Consider the following 17,111-nt stretch of genomic DNA (forward strand, 5'->3'; position numbering starts at 1 on the left):
CATGTCTATTGAGTCGGTGATGCCATCCAACAATCTCATCCTCTGTTGTCCCTTTCTCCTCCTGCCCTCAATCTTTCCCAGCATCAGGGTCTTTTCAAGTGAGTCAGCTCCTCGCATCAAGTGGCCAAAGTATTGCAGTTTCAGCTTCAACATCAGTCCTTCCAATGAATACCCAGGACTGATCTCCTTTAGGATGGACTGGTTGGATCTCCTTGCAGTCCAAGGGACTCTCAAGAGTCTTCTCCAACACCACAGTTCAAAAGAATCAATTCTTCAGCACTCAGCTTTCTTTATAGCCACAAACAATTATTTATCTAAAAATGCTGGAGCAACCCAGACTACCAGACTAGGATCCAGTGAGTTTACAAATTCAATCCTTATCTAGACCATTAATTTTGCCCAAGGAAACAGTCCCACAAAACAGTAATAGAGTTCCAGACAGGCACTGAAAAATTCTACACTGATATATTAAAGAAGAGCTAGGCAAGAAAGATAAATGCTCTGTACAATCTATCTCTATTATAGGAAAAGCAATTTAAAATATATTTTACTGAGTAGTGCCAGAACATTACTAAAATAGAAAGTTAATGCTTTTTCCTTTGGAATAAAACTTTCTATAATGTGTAGATATTGTCATATTAGAGACACTCCTGGGAAATGCTTGGTCAACTAAAATTGTTAAAAAGTTAAAATTGAGCATTGACTTGGAGGCAAAGTGAAATATATCTTCCTACTTCTGTTCATTTTAATGGTAGCCAGAGACGCCTTCTTAATTTTTTTCTCAAGAAGATATTCTTGAGGGGGGGGAAAGGCTTTGGTAGCTAGTGTGGGGAAATTGATGGTAGCATCAGGCTGTTTGAGGACAATGTGCTGGGAATTCAAACCCTGTTGGAGGGAATGTAAATTGAATCAGCCACTTTGAAGAACAATTTGGCAGATTCTATTAAAATGAAAAATGCTTATCTCTTGCCTTTAACAAGGCTACTTCCATGTGTCTGTTATTTTTTAAAATGTCTTGGAATGTGTGCCCAATAAGGAGTTTGCAAGGTTGTTTTTATGTGTCAGAGTGAGCAACTGGACACCTGAATGCCCATCAGTAGGGAAATGGCTAGTTGAACTGAGAAGCAGCCATACTATGGAATACTGTGCATCAGCTAAAAATCACAAAGGAGATCTTTTTTGAATGGAAAAAGCAAGTTGTTGGATAATCAGAGTAGTCACTGAGACTGTGCTTTCAAAAATCCTCAGAAAACAGTCATATAGGTTTCTGCTGCTGCTGCTTAGTTGCTTCAGTCATCTCTGACTCTGTGCAACCCCGAGGACTGCAGCCTGTCAGGCTCCTGTGTCCATGGGATTCTCTAGGCAACAGTACTAGAGTGGGTTGCCATGCCCTCCTCCAGGGGATCTTCCAGACCCAGGGATGAAACCCGGGTCTCCTGCATTGCACGCAGATTCTTTACCGCTGAGCTACAAGGGAAACCCAATATATGTTTCTATAGGCACATAATTATTAATGAATCACATAAAGGTCTAGAATTTTGCTGCACAGTATAGTAGCCACTAGCCACAGAAAGCTATTTAAATGTAAATAGCTATTCAAATGTAAAGAAATATAAATAAAAATTCAGCTTCTCAGTTGCATTACTTACGTTTTCAAGAACTGAATAGCCACATTTGGCTAGCGACTACTGTAATGAACAGCAGAGGTCTAGAAACAAACACAGCTGATAATAGGGCTACTTGTGAGGGGCCATTAATTTGGGGATGGTGGTTTAAAAGTATTTTGATTTCTGGGTGACCTTTTCAAATTTTACAAATAGATTATATATGACCTGTATAATTTATAATACGGGCTTCCCTGGTGGCTCAGATGGTAAAGAATCCGCCTGCAATGCGGGAGACCTGGGTTCGATCTCTGGGTTGGGAAGATCCCCTAGAGGAGAGTGTGGCAACCCACTCCAGTATTCTTGCCTGGAGAATCCCCATGGACAGAGGAGCCTGGTGGGCTGCAGTCCATGGGATCACACAGAGTCAGACACGACTGAGGGACTACGTACAGCACAGCACAGTTTATAACAACATATTTGTGAACTTAAAAGTATGCCTAGCAATAGGATTTCTAAAACTTTTCAAACTTTTACCTTGTGGATAAGTGTAAATTGATTTGGGCACACTGTCCTTTTAGCCAGTTAAGTGTTTAAAAGCACACAAAAAATAGTAAAACAAACTGCACACACATCATTTTTCCTACCTCTAACAAATGTCTGCTGAGCACTTACCATACTCTAGGCATTTAAGTATGTAAAAGAAAAATGTTGCCTGCCATATCAATAAAACAAAGGATGTTGTGGCCATCAGACCATCAGGCACCACAGCCATCCCATGGTACACCCTGTTGGGGTTCAGATGAAGAAAACAGGGTACTGGCCCTAGTTAGTTAAAGTTCATATCAGAGGAATGATTCCAATGAGCCAAGACTCTTGCATCTTCCCATACATAGAAAAGTGCTAAATTCATTTAATTGAGATGTCTGATTTTTCTTTAATTAACCATAATCTTTTGCTGTTCCAACTACCTGAATTTTCTGTTTTTGCTTTTGTTTTTCAAAAACTCATATATCCTGGCTCCTCCCTTGTCTCTTTGGAGTAGTCCATCAGAGCCATCTGAGAGGCTGTCTCCCAGGCTGAAGTCCTCAGTTTGTCTGCCAAATAAAATATAATTCTCAGTTTTTAGGTTGTGCATTTTTTTCAATCAACAAATGTAAGGCTTTCAAGGCAACTGCTGCTTAACTGAAGTGTATTCACCATGGGTTCAAAAGAGTATTTCTTTGTCATTCATTATTTTTCCTTTGTAATGGGTTAAGTAATTACTAGTTGGCTTTATGTAGTGCTTGTATAATTTCATAACATAAATGGTGGTTATTAGATCAGCTAGATGGTAGGCTTTTATAGTCATGTAATACTTACTTTATTAGGGCCGAGAAATAATTATTTTGGAAAAAAAGCAGATTTTGTGAATATAATTAAGCAATCATTTGAGCACTTCAAAGTCAGAATAACTTCAATGATAATTCTTCAGATAATAGGTCAATAGCATGGTAGTGACTCTTGATGACGAGTGTTCTTGACAATGCTCCATATACAGAAAATGACACTGAGAAATCCCAGCTAACTCTTGTTGACCTAAAAAAAAAATTCACTTCATAAAAGTTGAGAGTTATTTATGTTTTATTTGGTGGGAATGTCTAGGACTTCAAACCCAGGAGACAGCATCTCAAGTGACCCTGAGAGAACTGTTCCAAGGAGGTGAGAGGAGGAACCAGGTTACACAGAAGTTTTACAACAAAGTTCAGGTAGTCTGAACTCAAAAGAATATGGTTAATTAAAGAAAACCAGATAACCCAAGTTAGGGAATTTAGTGCTTATTTTTGTATGGGAAGACGCAACAGTCTGGGCTCACTGAAATCATTCCTTTGATACATCACCTATGGGAGGCCAATATCTTGTTTTCACATCCTGAGCTTTGGAAAACTCAGCAGTAGCCATAGGACTGGAAAAGGTCAGTTTTCATTCCAATCCCAAAGAAAGGCAAGGCCAAAGCAATGCTCAAAATTTTCCAAGTTAGGTTTTAATAGTGCATGTATCGAGAACATCCATGTTCAAGCTGGTTTTAGAAAAAGCAGAGGAACCAGAGATCAAATTGCCAACATCTGTTGGATCATAGAAAAAGCAAGAGAATTCCAGAAAAATATCTACTTCTGCTTCATTGACTACACTAAAGCCTTTGACTATGTGGATCACAACAACCTGTGGAAAATTCTTGAAGAGATGGGGATACCAACTGGGAGAGGAGTACGTCAAGGCTGTATATCGTCACCTTGCTTATCTAACTTTTATGCAGAGTACATCATGAAAAATGCCCAACTGGATGAAGCACAAACTGGACTTAAGATTGCTGGGAGAAATATCAATAACCTGAGATATGCAGATGACACCACCCTTATGGCAAAAAAACAGAAAGGAGCTAAAAAGCCTCTTAATAAAGTGAAAAAGCTGGCTTAAAACTCAACATATGAAAAATCATCATGAAAGATCATGGCATCCAGTCCCGTCACTTCATGGTGAATAGATGGGGAAACAATGGAAACAGTGACAGACTTTATTTGGGGGGGGGGGCACTTCAAAATCACTGCAGATGGTGACTGCAGCCATGAAGTTAAAAGATGCTTGCTCTTTGAAAGAAAAGCAATGACAAACCTAAAGAGCATATTAAAAAATAGAGACATTACCAACAGAGGTCTGTCTAGTCAAAGGTATGGTTTTCCCAGTAGTCATGTATAGATGTGAGAGTTGGACCATACAGCTTTCCTAAGCTGTACGCCAAACAATGGATGCTTTTGAACTGTGGTGTTGAAGAAGACTCTTGAGAGTCCCCTGGACAGCAAGGATATCAAACCAGTCAATCCTAATGGAAATCAGTCCTGAATATTCATCTGAAGGACAGATACTGAAGTTGAAAGCCTGTACTTTGGCCACCTGATGCAAAGAACTGACTCATTGGAAAAGACCCTGATCCTGGGAAAGACTGAGGGCAGGAGAGGAAGGGGGTGACAGAGGATGAGATGGTGATGAGCAGGGAAGCTTGGCATACTGCTGTCCATGGGGTCGCAAAGAGTCAGACATGACTGAGCAACTGAACTGACTGACTGAGCTTCCTTCTTCAGGGATCACCATAGGAAGTGGTTCCCTCAGTGGATGGCTCAGGAGGTAAAGAATCTACCTGCAATGCAGGAGACATGGGTCGGATTCCTGTGTTGGGGAGATCCTCTGAAGGAGGAAATGGCAACCCACTCCAGTATTCTTGCCTGAAAAATCTCATGGACATTTTTAGGAGCCTGGTGGGCTAGATTCCAAAGAGTCATAAAGAATCAAACACAACTGAGCAATCACACAGGCAAGCACATTAGGGAGTGGCTGCAGTCAGATGGCTGCTAGATGGTGGATATTCTTTCCCTCCTGAGGTCCCTCAGTGCTCACCAGTTCACCCTTGTGATGGCTGCAATTGTTGATGACTGTGACATCTTTGTTTACTGATATGGCAGGAAATATTCCGTTTCTCTCTGAACACAGCAAAGAGTGAGTCTTGTGTCCCCAGATATACAAAGATCAGCATCCTCATTATACACATAGAAACTAGTTACAGCGTTTGTTCAATTAAATGCTTTCAGATTAATTAAATCATATCCTGGAAAGAGTCTATTGGTCTTAAGTAACTCTTTAAATTTCAATAAATAATACAGAAACAGGCAAAGAATTCTACCACACTTGTTAAATAATCTGTTTTTTCAACTTCTATCAAGTCTTTTTTTCTTCGTCTTAAAATGTGGATCTAATATAGCAATATTTGCTTTTAGAATGTATATGCTCATTTGAAAAAAAGTTTATAAAAGTTACTTAAAATTCATTATTTATGAAAGTATCAACAACAAATTTAAGCCCTACACAAATAGCTAAATATAAATTTAAAATAGCACCACCTAAGTGCAAGTTAATTGCCCTTATTTGCTAGACTTAAATTGCCAAGTATCTCTACTTATTTTTGTGGCTGGATACTTATGGAGTGATCCATGAACTGGCATTGACAGCACCTTGGAACTTTGGAAATCCAAAATCTCAAGCCCCACACCCCAGGCCTCCTGAATCAGTATCTGTATTTGGCATGGTCTCCAGGTGATTCTTAGATATACTAAAGCTTGAAAAATAATCATGTAGCTTTCAGTTGCCTTTGCACATCCTCTCATTGACAGTCCCATATAGAGCCACGCTTCTCTAACTCATTAGCCTGTGGACGGCCTTTCAACCACGCTCTTTATAGGGTTGTCATTTGGACTCACAATCCAGCTAGCTCATAGCCTCTCATAGCCTCTAAAGATATTTGATAGCTATCTCATAGCTTCTGCTAAAGTGTGCCTTTTACAAGGGGAAATACACCAATTAAGGAGAAGGGTGGGTATAATATCAGGGCAGGAGCATAACAATTACCTTCAGTCTAATAGAAGATTGTACCAGGGCAGCAGGCTTCCCTGGTGACTCAGCAGTAAAGAATCCGCCTGAAATACAGGACACCACCTACAATGCAGTTAGAGGCAGGTTCAGTCCCTGGGTTGGGAAAATCCCCTGGAGAAGGAAACGGTAACCCATTCCAATATTCTTGCCTGGGAAATCCCATGGACAGAGAAGCCTGTAGGGATATAGTCCATTGGATCGCAAGAGTTGGACACGATTTAGCGAATAAGCCACCTTCACCACTAGGGCAGCACCTGAAAGCATTCTGTTTGACCGCAGTTCAGTAGGAAAAGAAAGTAGCATAACAGGAGCCCGGGAAGCTTCATATTATCTATCAGCCTTGCTCAAGAAGATGTTTGTAGTAAGTCCAGCTAAGTGTTTCTGGAAATACCCATCTCTGGACATGCTGGAAGATGCAATAGATTCAGAGCCAAGCAAGCCTGCTTTAATAAATCACATTAGTATATTAAAAACTTTGTAAAAGCATATCACATTAGCATAATTAAAGCATATTAAAAGACATATTAAAGATCTTATTGTACGGAAGACTCGAAACCTATTTAATTATATTCAACTCAGCCACACACACACATATATATTTATCACAAAATGCTTTTTATCCCCACGCAACACTCATTAAAATTGGCCAAAACTAGTCTTTGTGAAATGTGAGTGCACACGTTTCTCTTATTGCCCCAAAGTTGCGATAAGCCCTGAAGTTTTGGAAAGTCCAGCGTTATGTAACAGGGAATATATCTATCTCTGTAGTTTCACTATTTTAAAACAATGCTTTGATTCCAAATATTAAATTAACAGGCATTGCTTTCCTACTCTGTCTCCCAAGCTGTGACTCAGATGTCAGAACAAATTTTTCTACCTAGTTAGGGAAGGAATTTTCTTAAGGTTCGGGGCCATAAAAGCATTAGTAAGACACCTGGTTAATGCAGCACACTCTTATATTCCATCTTTAATATCTTAAATATTAAATTTATCTTTTCCATTTCTCCTTTAAAAGCACCGTCTGTGACACATGCCCATCACTCCATGCAAATGCAAGAGGCCATAGTGCCTCAGGATGCACTTGATAACAGTTTTTCTTCAGTGGCAACTAAAGCTTGCTGTTGAAGACAACATCTAATTTTCTTTATTTAGCATTCTAAAACCCTAGTCAAATTACAAGACTCTTAACTAGAGAGCTAAGTTCCTGTGAAAGTGAAAGAACTTGTTCAAGGTGACCTAACTGTGTGCTCAGTCAGGTCCAGCTCTTATGACCCTGTGGACTGGACCCTGCCAGGATTCTCTGCCCACGGGATTTTCCAGGCAAGGACACTGGAGTGGGTTGCCATTGCCTACTCCAGGGGATCTTCCCAACCAACCCAGGGATCGAACCCAGGTCTCCTGCATTGGCAGGCAGATTCCTTACCACTATGCCAAGGTGACTTAGTTGGCTAATTACAAAACTGGGACCAAAACTCCAGTTTCTGTGACATCTTTTGTAAAGCATCCCACATGAATGACTAAGTTTCAGAAGGCTTCTTACAGTTAGGTAAAAAAAAGTATCATCTCTAAAAACAACTTAGTTATGAGGATCATTGTCTAAATATGTTAAACTTAAAAAAAAACAAGTCTCCAGCTACACTTATAAACCTCTGTGTCATGGACTTTCCATGAAATAACTTTTGTCTCCTAAAAACCATATCCAGAAAACAGAAGGACTGAAACAGATGTTATGTGTCAGGGTCAGAGGGAGGCTTTCTAGTTATATTATGCTAATTAGAGAAAGACTTTAAAACTCCTTTCCTGGGGCCAGTGGGGGATGGATACAGAGACTGAAAAATGAGATGAGGAAATTTATTCCTTGGTGTTGAGATTTGACTAGATCACTACTGTATTCTATTCCTGTGAGCTTGGGAAACATGTTGAATTTTGTTCACTAACATGTCTTTATGTGGACAAAAACAGCAAAAGGCTCTGAAGGTCTACCCAAGTTCATTTGTGCTCTGGAAAGTCTCTTGTTTATGATACAATGGATAATTTTTGGCGAGTTTGGAGATCTTCGGTTATGAAGAAATACCTGTCAGAGCCTCAAAATACCATTACTAATGGGCATTGATTGGGGATACATTTACTGTAAAAACTTGGATATACTTTCACTTCAAAAGCTTGTGACAAATATTTTGTACATATTAGTTTTCCCCATATCAAATTGTGTGAACTCATTTTGCTGAGAATATCTTATTAATTTACTTGACATTTTTTAAAAACACAGTCTATTGCAGTGATTGCAACGCATGGGCCCTGTTTTTGAACTATCTGCTTTGAAATCCCAACTCTATTATCTACTGGGTGTGTATGACCTTAAGGAAGTTTTCAAATTTTGGTGCCTCAGTTTTCTCAACTTTAAAATGAAGGCAGTAGTGTCTGCCTCATTAGAGTGATGACAATGACCAAATTAAGTAGTGATGCAAAGTGCTTGCACTTAGGGCATTTGGTTTTGCAAAATCTAGAGAACTGCTCCAAAGAAGGCAGTGGCACCCCACTCCAGTACTCTTGCCTGGAAAATCCCATGGATGGAGGAGCCTGGTAGGCGGCAGTCCATGGGGTCACTAAGAGTCAGGCACGAGTGAGCAACTTCACTTTAATTTCTCACTTTCATGCACTGGAGAAGGAAATGGCAACCCACTCCAGGATTCTTGCCTGGAGAATCCCAGGGACAGAGGAGCCTAGTGGGCTGCCATCTATGGGGTCGCACAGAGTCGGGCACAACTGAAGCGACTTAGCAGCAGCAGCAGCAGCAGCAGCAGCAGCAGCAGCAGCAGCAGCAGCAGCAGCAGAGAATTGCTCATTCAGTATGCTAGGGGATAATCCACTATAGATAGAGTAGAATAGGGGATTTTTTGGTCTGCAAGTTAAAGGCAAAAATGGCTAGCTATTCTTCCCATTGAAAGAAGACCCAGAAATATCAGATACTGTGCTAAAATTTTAGTGGTCATCAGAACCTATTTTCTTTATTGAAGTTTGGCTAATACTTAGAACATTCTAGTGTTTCATTTTAGCAGAGTAATCCAGAAGAATTCTTGTCTAGTATTGGAAGCTTTTTTAGGTGACTATATCAAGAGAAAAGGAAAAAAATCTTACCTAAACTGTATTGCAGGGTTTTTTTTTTTCCTCAGAAATAAAATGAACATGCTGTATAAATGTGGTTGGTATAAGTTGTGCCTATAAAAAGGTAACTTTTTTTTCAAATTAAATGTTAGTTTACTCTGTCAATAGATAGATCCCTAACATTTAGCTTTAATCTGGAGGTGGGGGGGTAAGTCCATTGACTAGATTTAATCTAGAAACAAAGCCCATGTAATCTTTCTATTAAAATGAATTGAGCTTGAAAAAAGACATTGTCTGTGCAAAATGTAGCTCTAATATAAATCAAGCAATTATATTTTTTTTTGTTCAATACGCCCTAGATGCCTTTTTTTTACATTAACAGCCTTTTGATGATTAATTTAGGTGAACTACACTTAATTAGATGAACTATATAATTGATTATGATTATTTTTTCTCTTTCTTTTTTAAATTACAAAAGTATAATAACACATGTACAAGAGACTTGGAAAATACAGAACAAAGTTACATATAGTTCCACTTTATACCACAATTTGCTTTAAGCAGTAAAGCCTTCTAATTCTTATGTGATCAGCCTCTTCTTTCTATTTCTACACAAATTTATATCGAAACAGAACTGTGAAGATAAACAGCCTTCAGAATCACCCTTCTCCAAATTATAATACATAATGCCACCAAATTTATCTTATTTAAGTCTCTCTATATATTATTTAGCTACATCCAAAATAGATAATTTTTACTCACTTTTCCACAGGAGTCTAAAAATCCAACATCTCTCACCTCCCCTAGACTACTCACTCCCAAAAATATCGTGTTATTCTTCTTCCACATGCACTTTCTTTCAAGGCCTAATTTAAGTCCTGCTCCTTTTTTGAGTTATGGTACCATTGGTCTAAATACATTTTAGTTACTCCTTTAAATCTTTGAGGCACCGATTGTTTTTATTACTAGTTTGACACTTATCATTTATTTTCTCTATTGCAAGGTTTGTATATATCTTCTATTTTCAAATAGATACTTTCCTGTATTTAATCTCCACTAACCAGCCCAGTACCTAATAGATGTTCAACGATAATGATTTGAAAGCCTTGTTCTACAATGTTCACAAGGATAACATAATTTTATCATAAGAATAAATTCTAAATAAAAATAATCACAAGAAAAATAGAAAATATAAATTATATATGTTAAAATGAAAATATAAAATAATTTTAGAATATATTATTTTGTAAATTAGAAAACTACCATTTCATTAGACAGGCACATAGATGAAGAAACACTGAGGAATTCCACCTCGATCTGCCCTCACTTGAATAACATGCCTTTGTAAGAATTTCATGACTTGGCATGTTTCAGGTTGTCACCATGCATGTCCTGAGTAAAGCCAAGGAAAGAATTTAGTGTTAATTAAACCAGGAGCTCAGGGCACTCAGATTCCTATTTTCCATCATCAGTTTTAAACATTGAATTTGCTTTCCTTTTGGGGTGATTTGATATAGAATTAAAATAAGAGACCCTGGCACTTCATAAACAAAACTCTGTTGTGCATTGTTGAACTAATGACTTTGGGTAAGTTATTTTTCCTCCTTATGCTCTCTCTGGTAAAATAGTGTTAATGACATAAAACCCTAAGAGTTATTACAAGAATCAAATGAAAGGCCCTGGCACAAAGTTGCTGTCTACTAAGTGTAAATATCATTGAGTGACAGGTTTCATTTACTGGGTATTTACTTTGTACCAGGCTCTCTTCATATACGTTGTATCATGGGTATTAACACATCAAATCTTTGCAGTATTCTTATGCAATAGCTATTATTCTTATTCTATTTCACACAGGAGAAACTAAGCCATGGACAAGTGAAGTACACAGCTAGTAAATATCATAGCTGGGGTTCAAAACATGCTTTGAGTTCCATACATATGTTTTTAACCGTTGAACAACATAATCTCTCCCACTATCAGATAATTTCCACGGACCACATCCTTTAGACAATATGAAAATATGAAAAGCAGTCTCATTTTAATACACTATTTACTTAACTAAAACGTGGTTGGGGGAAATATACAATGCATTCCGTAGCTGAGTATAACTCATTTTAATTTATCCATTCTTTTGAATTAGCTGTGCCATTGCTTCCTTTGAATTGTAAGAAATCCAGCCTTGTTTGTTTTTACCTAGGCAAGGGTGCACTTTTAAGTCTTTGTCCCATAACCTGTACAAATCTTATTTCTTATTTGTGTTGCTGCTTATGAATTATTAATTAAACAAATGTTTTCAAGGATTCCAAAAAACCTGAAAAAACAGATTTTGAAAATCCACAGAAAGGTATCTAGGAAAGTTTTTATTAAGTTGAGATGCAATCTGCTGTTCTAGGCGTGGGTGCTTTTATCAAAACATTTTGCCCCACTTTCAAATTTCCACTCGTTAAAATCTAAGGCCTTATTTGGTTGTCACAGTACTGTGTTTTTCAGAAAAGTTTCTGGCAGCTACTTTTGAAAAGATTTTGTTTGGAAAGAAAAAAAAAGGAAAAAGCAAGCTCTGTAGTCCTCCTGTTGGAAGAGTTCCCCTGACCTTCTGCATTATTATAAAGAGAATTGCCTATTTATCCAAACCTCCTCCACCTGGTTATCGTCAAAACTTTACAATTTGTGCTTCCTAAGGCAGTTATTTTCAAGCATGATTTTGTAACACTGCAGAATCTTGCAAGCTATTTCAAGGAGGTGGCAAATAATTCTCAAAACAAAATTAATCCTATTTTCCAAAAGGAACATGCATGCCATATAACGTTGGGGGGGGGGGGCATTCAGGAGGGTAATTGTACATGTCAGGAAATTGAACAAATAATGACAGAATATGGGCACCTGTATAGAGGTAGCCAATTCTGTTTCTACAATGGAATCTTTTAACATGCACCAAGTAACGGGAGATTTGCCAAATGCCTTTGTTCTATCTTAGTCCATGTTTAACCATGATTCTCAATGAGTTTTTTTGAATAGAATAGTATTATGTCTTCTATTTTAGCTTAGTTGTGATTATCTACAAAGTGCCCAGTGTCTGAGCATCCACATTACAGGCCAAATATGAGAAGAATAGCTTGTAAATATTTTACTCCTCTTAAGTAAAGGTCACTGAAAGCAAACACTAGAACCTAGAATCCTCTGAACTCAATGAATGTCCCAGTATAGCATTCTCAGTCCTATCAATACCTTTATTTGATTACTGAGAAACACTTTTGTCTCCTTAGAGCCAGCCTTTTAAATATCTCCAGTTTCCAGGCTCTCGTCTGGGTACCTGGGCTACACTTTGTCCTCTCAGTTGCTTTGCACTTTATCGATTATCTTTAAATATTGTAATATCCTAGACACTCGATAGAGTACCTAGCACAAATATGCCCATAAGCGTTTGTTGAATGAAACAAGTCTTTAGAGAGTGGCAATTTTTTTTTTCTTTTTGTCATGTCAGTTTACTACTTATTGGGTTTTTTTTGTCCCTTCACTTTATCCTGTTATCTGAACTTTTTATATCTACAAGCCTGAATAGGTTTTATATCTACTAACTTCATTTGTTTTTAGTTTTGAACAAGACTTGCTTGCTAATTCCTTATTGGATTTTCATGTTTTAATTCTTCATTCGGAGTGATCTTTTGTGTTCACTTCCTTTCCATTAATTTTTGATTCCCTCCCTCCAGCTGTACTGCACTCAGCATTCTCTCTTCACTCATGCACACCATTCTCGTTGTATTTTTCTGCGCCTGATAATCTCACTCTGTAGGTCTTCTGGTGTCTTTTTCTGAGCATAGTGTAGTCCTTTCCATTAAATTAGGATCTCTTTGAATGTAAGCAGGTACTCCTGTTTTGTACAACTTCTAATGTAATTGTCAGGCCCTCAGCCCATTTTTCAGAAATTTGGTATCATTTTAATTATTACATATACCAAATTTTCTGATGAAGTCAAGGTACATGTGTACTGTTAAATTATTATAGGTACACCAAATGGTGGCCCTGGGGTTATATGGTCAGATCCTCAGAGTATCCTTTTCTGTAACATTTTAAATGAAAGGAATTAAAACTTCAGGTGGAACAACCAAGGAAGGAAATAGGAGGAACTACTTTTAGAATCCACCTAACAGTAATTATAGAAACCAAAAAATAACCGGATCAGACTACTCTGTTTTCTGTTTTATCTGAATGTATTTCCTAACTCCTTCTTAAGTTATTGTGTTTTAAAGTTTTTAAAAATATTATTAGATCCTGAGAAATGTGCTTTGATTTCCATCTTGAACTGTCTGTAGCATCACCAGGCTGCTGGGGACATCTATAATCAAAGGTTTGGATTCCCTTTCAGATGCCTATCTGAAGCTTGTACTTCTGGTGGCCATATAATGAGATTTAACAGGCTTTATTACCTACTTACTTGAATTGTCATATTTAATTCTTCTTCCAGTAGCAAACTAAGTAGGCAAGAAATAATTTCTTCTATTTTAAACCTAGTTTGAGTGAGTTTGTAGGAGCTGTTCTGATCACAAATAAAAATCTTATATTAAAAACAACTGAGGAAATGACTATGGAAAGCCAGAAAGCTAGATTTATTTCTTTTATAGTTGAATAAAATGTCTATACCATAAGCAATAATTGAAACTTTAAAAATCATTTTAAAATCCCCTTATGAAAGCAGTCTGTTCCTCTGGAGTGTCATCAGTTTAAATGCAAAGATATAACAAATACCATTTGGGGCTATAACTATGTTATTCCACGCTTTGAAAGGGCCTTCATTAGGCTAAACGACACAACCTGTAATATGTTCCATATGTAGTATTTTGAAACCTTTTGTTTGGTTTCTAACTAGACAGAGAGGAAAAGAGAGTCCATTTTCTCCTCTTGGGATTTATCTTACAAGGTCCATCAGACGGAGCTGAGCAAACCGGGAACTATTTCGCCTTGTCTAGCTCCTGTTTGTTTATTCCCCCCTTATAAAAACCGAGGGACTAGCAATTTCTTTTATGAACGGGGACCAAAGGGAGATAAATAGACCTTGCGGGAGAGGAAGGTCAGGTTCAAAGTTTTTCTTTCCTCTGGATTCAGGAATAAGCAAATGAAAAGACTGGCCAAACAACAGGCAGCAGGCATCTGATGGTTAAGCCCTAACCGCCCCCCCTCCCGTCCCCGCGCCCCGGACTTTTTATGTACATAAGCAGAAGTCGCTGGAGCAGCTGCGGCGCATTAGTTCCAATAGTTTAGCAGGCTGTTTCGTAGCGCTGACAAAAGCCTCGCTCGCCGTGGCTTCCCTCCATGTTCCTCTGCCCCGCGAGCTCGGCGGTGAGCCTTGGCAGGGGATCGGCAGAGGAGGGGTGACGTTCGCGAGGCTTCCGCCGTGGAGTGCGCTCGCCTCCCCTGCTCCCAGCCCCGTCTCCGCCGAGAGACTGAGGCAGGCGGCCGAATGAACTAGCAGCGGTTGGCTCCGACCTGCTTTCCCGGACCTCTCCCCGGGAGCCCGAGCGAGGCAGTCACTGGAAAGAGGCCAGGCAACCACGTTGCCCTGGATCACTGCCAGCCAAGTGTACAAAGTTGACCGCGAAAATGGCTCAGCAGACGACAAGCCCGGACACCTTAACAGTCCCTGAAGTGGATAATCCGCATTGTCCAAACCCCTGGCTGAACGAGGATCTTGTGAAATCCTTGCGGGAAAACCTGTTGCAGCACGAGAAGTCCAAGACCTCAAGGAAATCGGTGTCTCCCAAGCTCTCACCCGTGATTTCGCCGAGAAATTCCCCCAGGCTCCTGCGCAGGATGCTTCTCAGTAGCAACATCCCCAAACAGCGGCGGTTCACCGTGGCACATACGTGGTAAGGTTTGCACGGATGAGCAGACATGGTGGCCAGGTGCCTCTGGGTGATTTTTACTCCTCCTGCCTTTCACTTTAGGGGAAGGAAGGAGAGTGGAGGACTGTCTTCACTCTTCACCCATGATTTATCGGAAATAATCTACCTTAATATAAATCCCACAGATGTCCAAGTCAGGGCAGAAATCCTTGAGATTGGTAACAGGAGCCTTTGACATGGGTGGTGCTCCAAGTTCAATTCCTATTGCAAGTTCCTACAAGAAAACTGGATTCCAGATGTCAAATAAGAACGCAGGTTTTTTTCCAATACTGACATGGTGGCGTTTCTTTGATTCCTAAGCTAGTAGCCCTGCCAGATCCTGCAACAACCTAGGGAGGGAAAGGACCAGAAAGGAGAGAAGAATATCGTAGTTTGTTCTTTCCTGCATGACCCTCCGATTCAACAGAGATGTGTATGGAGCGTGTGTGTGGGTGGGTGTGTAAAATAGTGTGTCCCAGTAAAACCCCTCCTAGCTACTGACTTTAGTATATTTGTAATCTCAAGGTGCCTTTTCAGTGGGTTTAGGAATGCCAGTGCAAAAAGTTTCAGGCTGGTACTTGGCAATATTGCTCTGTTCTTCGCATATGAATTCTCTGACTGTTTTGTCAGTATTTTTATTTGCTATATGCATGTTTTTATCTGCTATAATAGGTGACTCTGTTTTATGCGTATGGTGCCAGCTAGATGTCTAGACAATTCTTGGTATTTTCATGCTGTCATAAAACAAATATTAAAATAAATCATTGCGTGAGCTTATTATGGTGTTTCTGCCTGAGAAGAGGCAATTCTAGGCTATGATCAGAGAAAGAGGGATCTGTGATACATAGTTGGTTAATTTCAGGCAGTAGTAAGTTCTATACACTACTCCATGTTTTGGCAAAATGAATATTATGATGAAGAAAACAGGCATAACAGAAAAAAAATAGTGACTGACTGAATAGAAAAAAAGTTGAAACTGACTGAATGATTTTTATACAGCTTTTCCACAGAACACGAAAAAGTATACCAGGAATGGATAAAACAAAACGAACCCCCCCCCCCAAAATAAATCCAGAGTTAAGACTTCTAGGAAAGAAGCAACAATAAAAGGAAAGAATCAAAATCTAGACTTAAGCAACATGACCCTATCCAGGCGTGCATTCATGTCAGAGATGAAAACAGCCAGCAAAGGAAATAAAAGGCATCACCCACCCAAAGAAACGTCTGACCTTAGAACTGCCATTTTAAATAGCTAGATCTTTGATCTGGGAAGTGTTCTTATTTTCCCCAAGATTTTAACTAAGTGGTATTTCTAAGTTTAGTTAGATATAAGGCTCCTAAAAGAGGCAAGACAAACATTGAATTTTTCAGTCTTGAAAAAATGATGGAAAAGGATGACTTCTCTCTCAGGGAAATATTTGTGAAAAAAATTTATCAGAGATAAGCAGTGAATGAAAGGTGTAGCTGAACTCTGGGAGATGCTCTGAGGGAGAGGGATGGCTTGAGATGAAATATCAAGTGCCTGAACAGGAGAGCTGGCTGGAGTTCCGAAAGGGTCAGAGCCAGAATTTGGGCATGTGCTGTCCCTTTTGGATGAGATGCCTTTTAAATTATAGTTCCTAAAGTGTACCTGTTGCTGAATGGGTAAGCCTCCACGCAGACACTTCATTTCTATTGGAGTGAAGCAACCTCAAGTTCAGCCGAAGGTTATAGGAACTATTTGGACATGTTGAGATGTAAGGAAGGCAGGAAATCTCATGAAAACAGGCTTTCTTTTGAAATTTCTGGCACTTCCTTTTCTGATGCTGTTTGGAGAAACTCCAAGAGTACAATTTCTGCCAATCCTTCGTTGTGGTGTCTCCGCCAGATGAAGGAGATGTCGAAAGAGCAATGGAAATGAGAAAGAAAAATTGTGATATCAATTCTCAGTAACTTGAGGGCAGACAGTATCCCTCATGGAAAAAGCATCCGGCAGGGCAGTTGGAAAGAGTACTTCACATTTTCCTTTTTGGTTCAACAAGACCCAAGATATTCATAATACCCATGGGTGTCTTTTGACAAATAT

General features: G+C 39.1%; 1 protein-coding gene across 6 annotated transcripts in view; it reads left to right on the forward strand.

The window, feature by feature from the left end:
• Positions 1-17,111, forward strand: part of PDE4D (phosphodiesterase 4D) — a 1,583,646-nt gene that overhangs the window by 760,081 nt on the left and 806,454 nt on the right. For 2 of the 6 annotated variants that reach the window (XM_069556483.1, XM_069556490.1), the window contains exon 1: positions 12,632-15,031. The exons of the other annotated variants lie outside the window; for them this stretch is intronic. In XM_069556483.1, the coding sequence (XP_069412584.1) occupies positions 14,766-15,031 (266 nt within the window). In that variant the 5' untranslated portion in view covers positions 12,632-14,765. Of the gene's footprint in view, positions 1-12,631; positions 15,032-17,111 lie in introns of those variants that run through there. 6 annotated transcript variants of the gene reach the window in all.

Source organism: Ovis canadensis, chromosome 16, assembly GCF_042477335.2.
Source record: "Ovis canadensis isolate MfBH-ARS-UI-01 breed Bighorn chromosome 16, ARS-UI_OviCan_v2, whole genome shotgun sequence".
Taxonomy (NCBI): domain Eukaryota; kingdom Metazoa; phylum Chordata; class Mammalia; order Artiodactyla; family Bovidae; genus Ovis; species Ovis canadensis.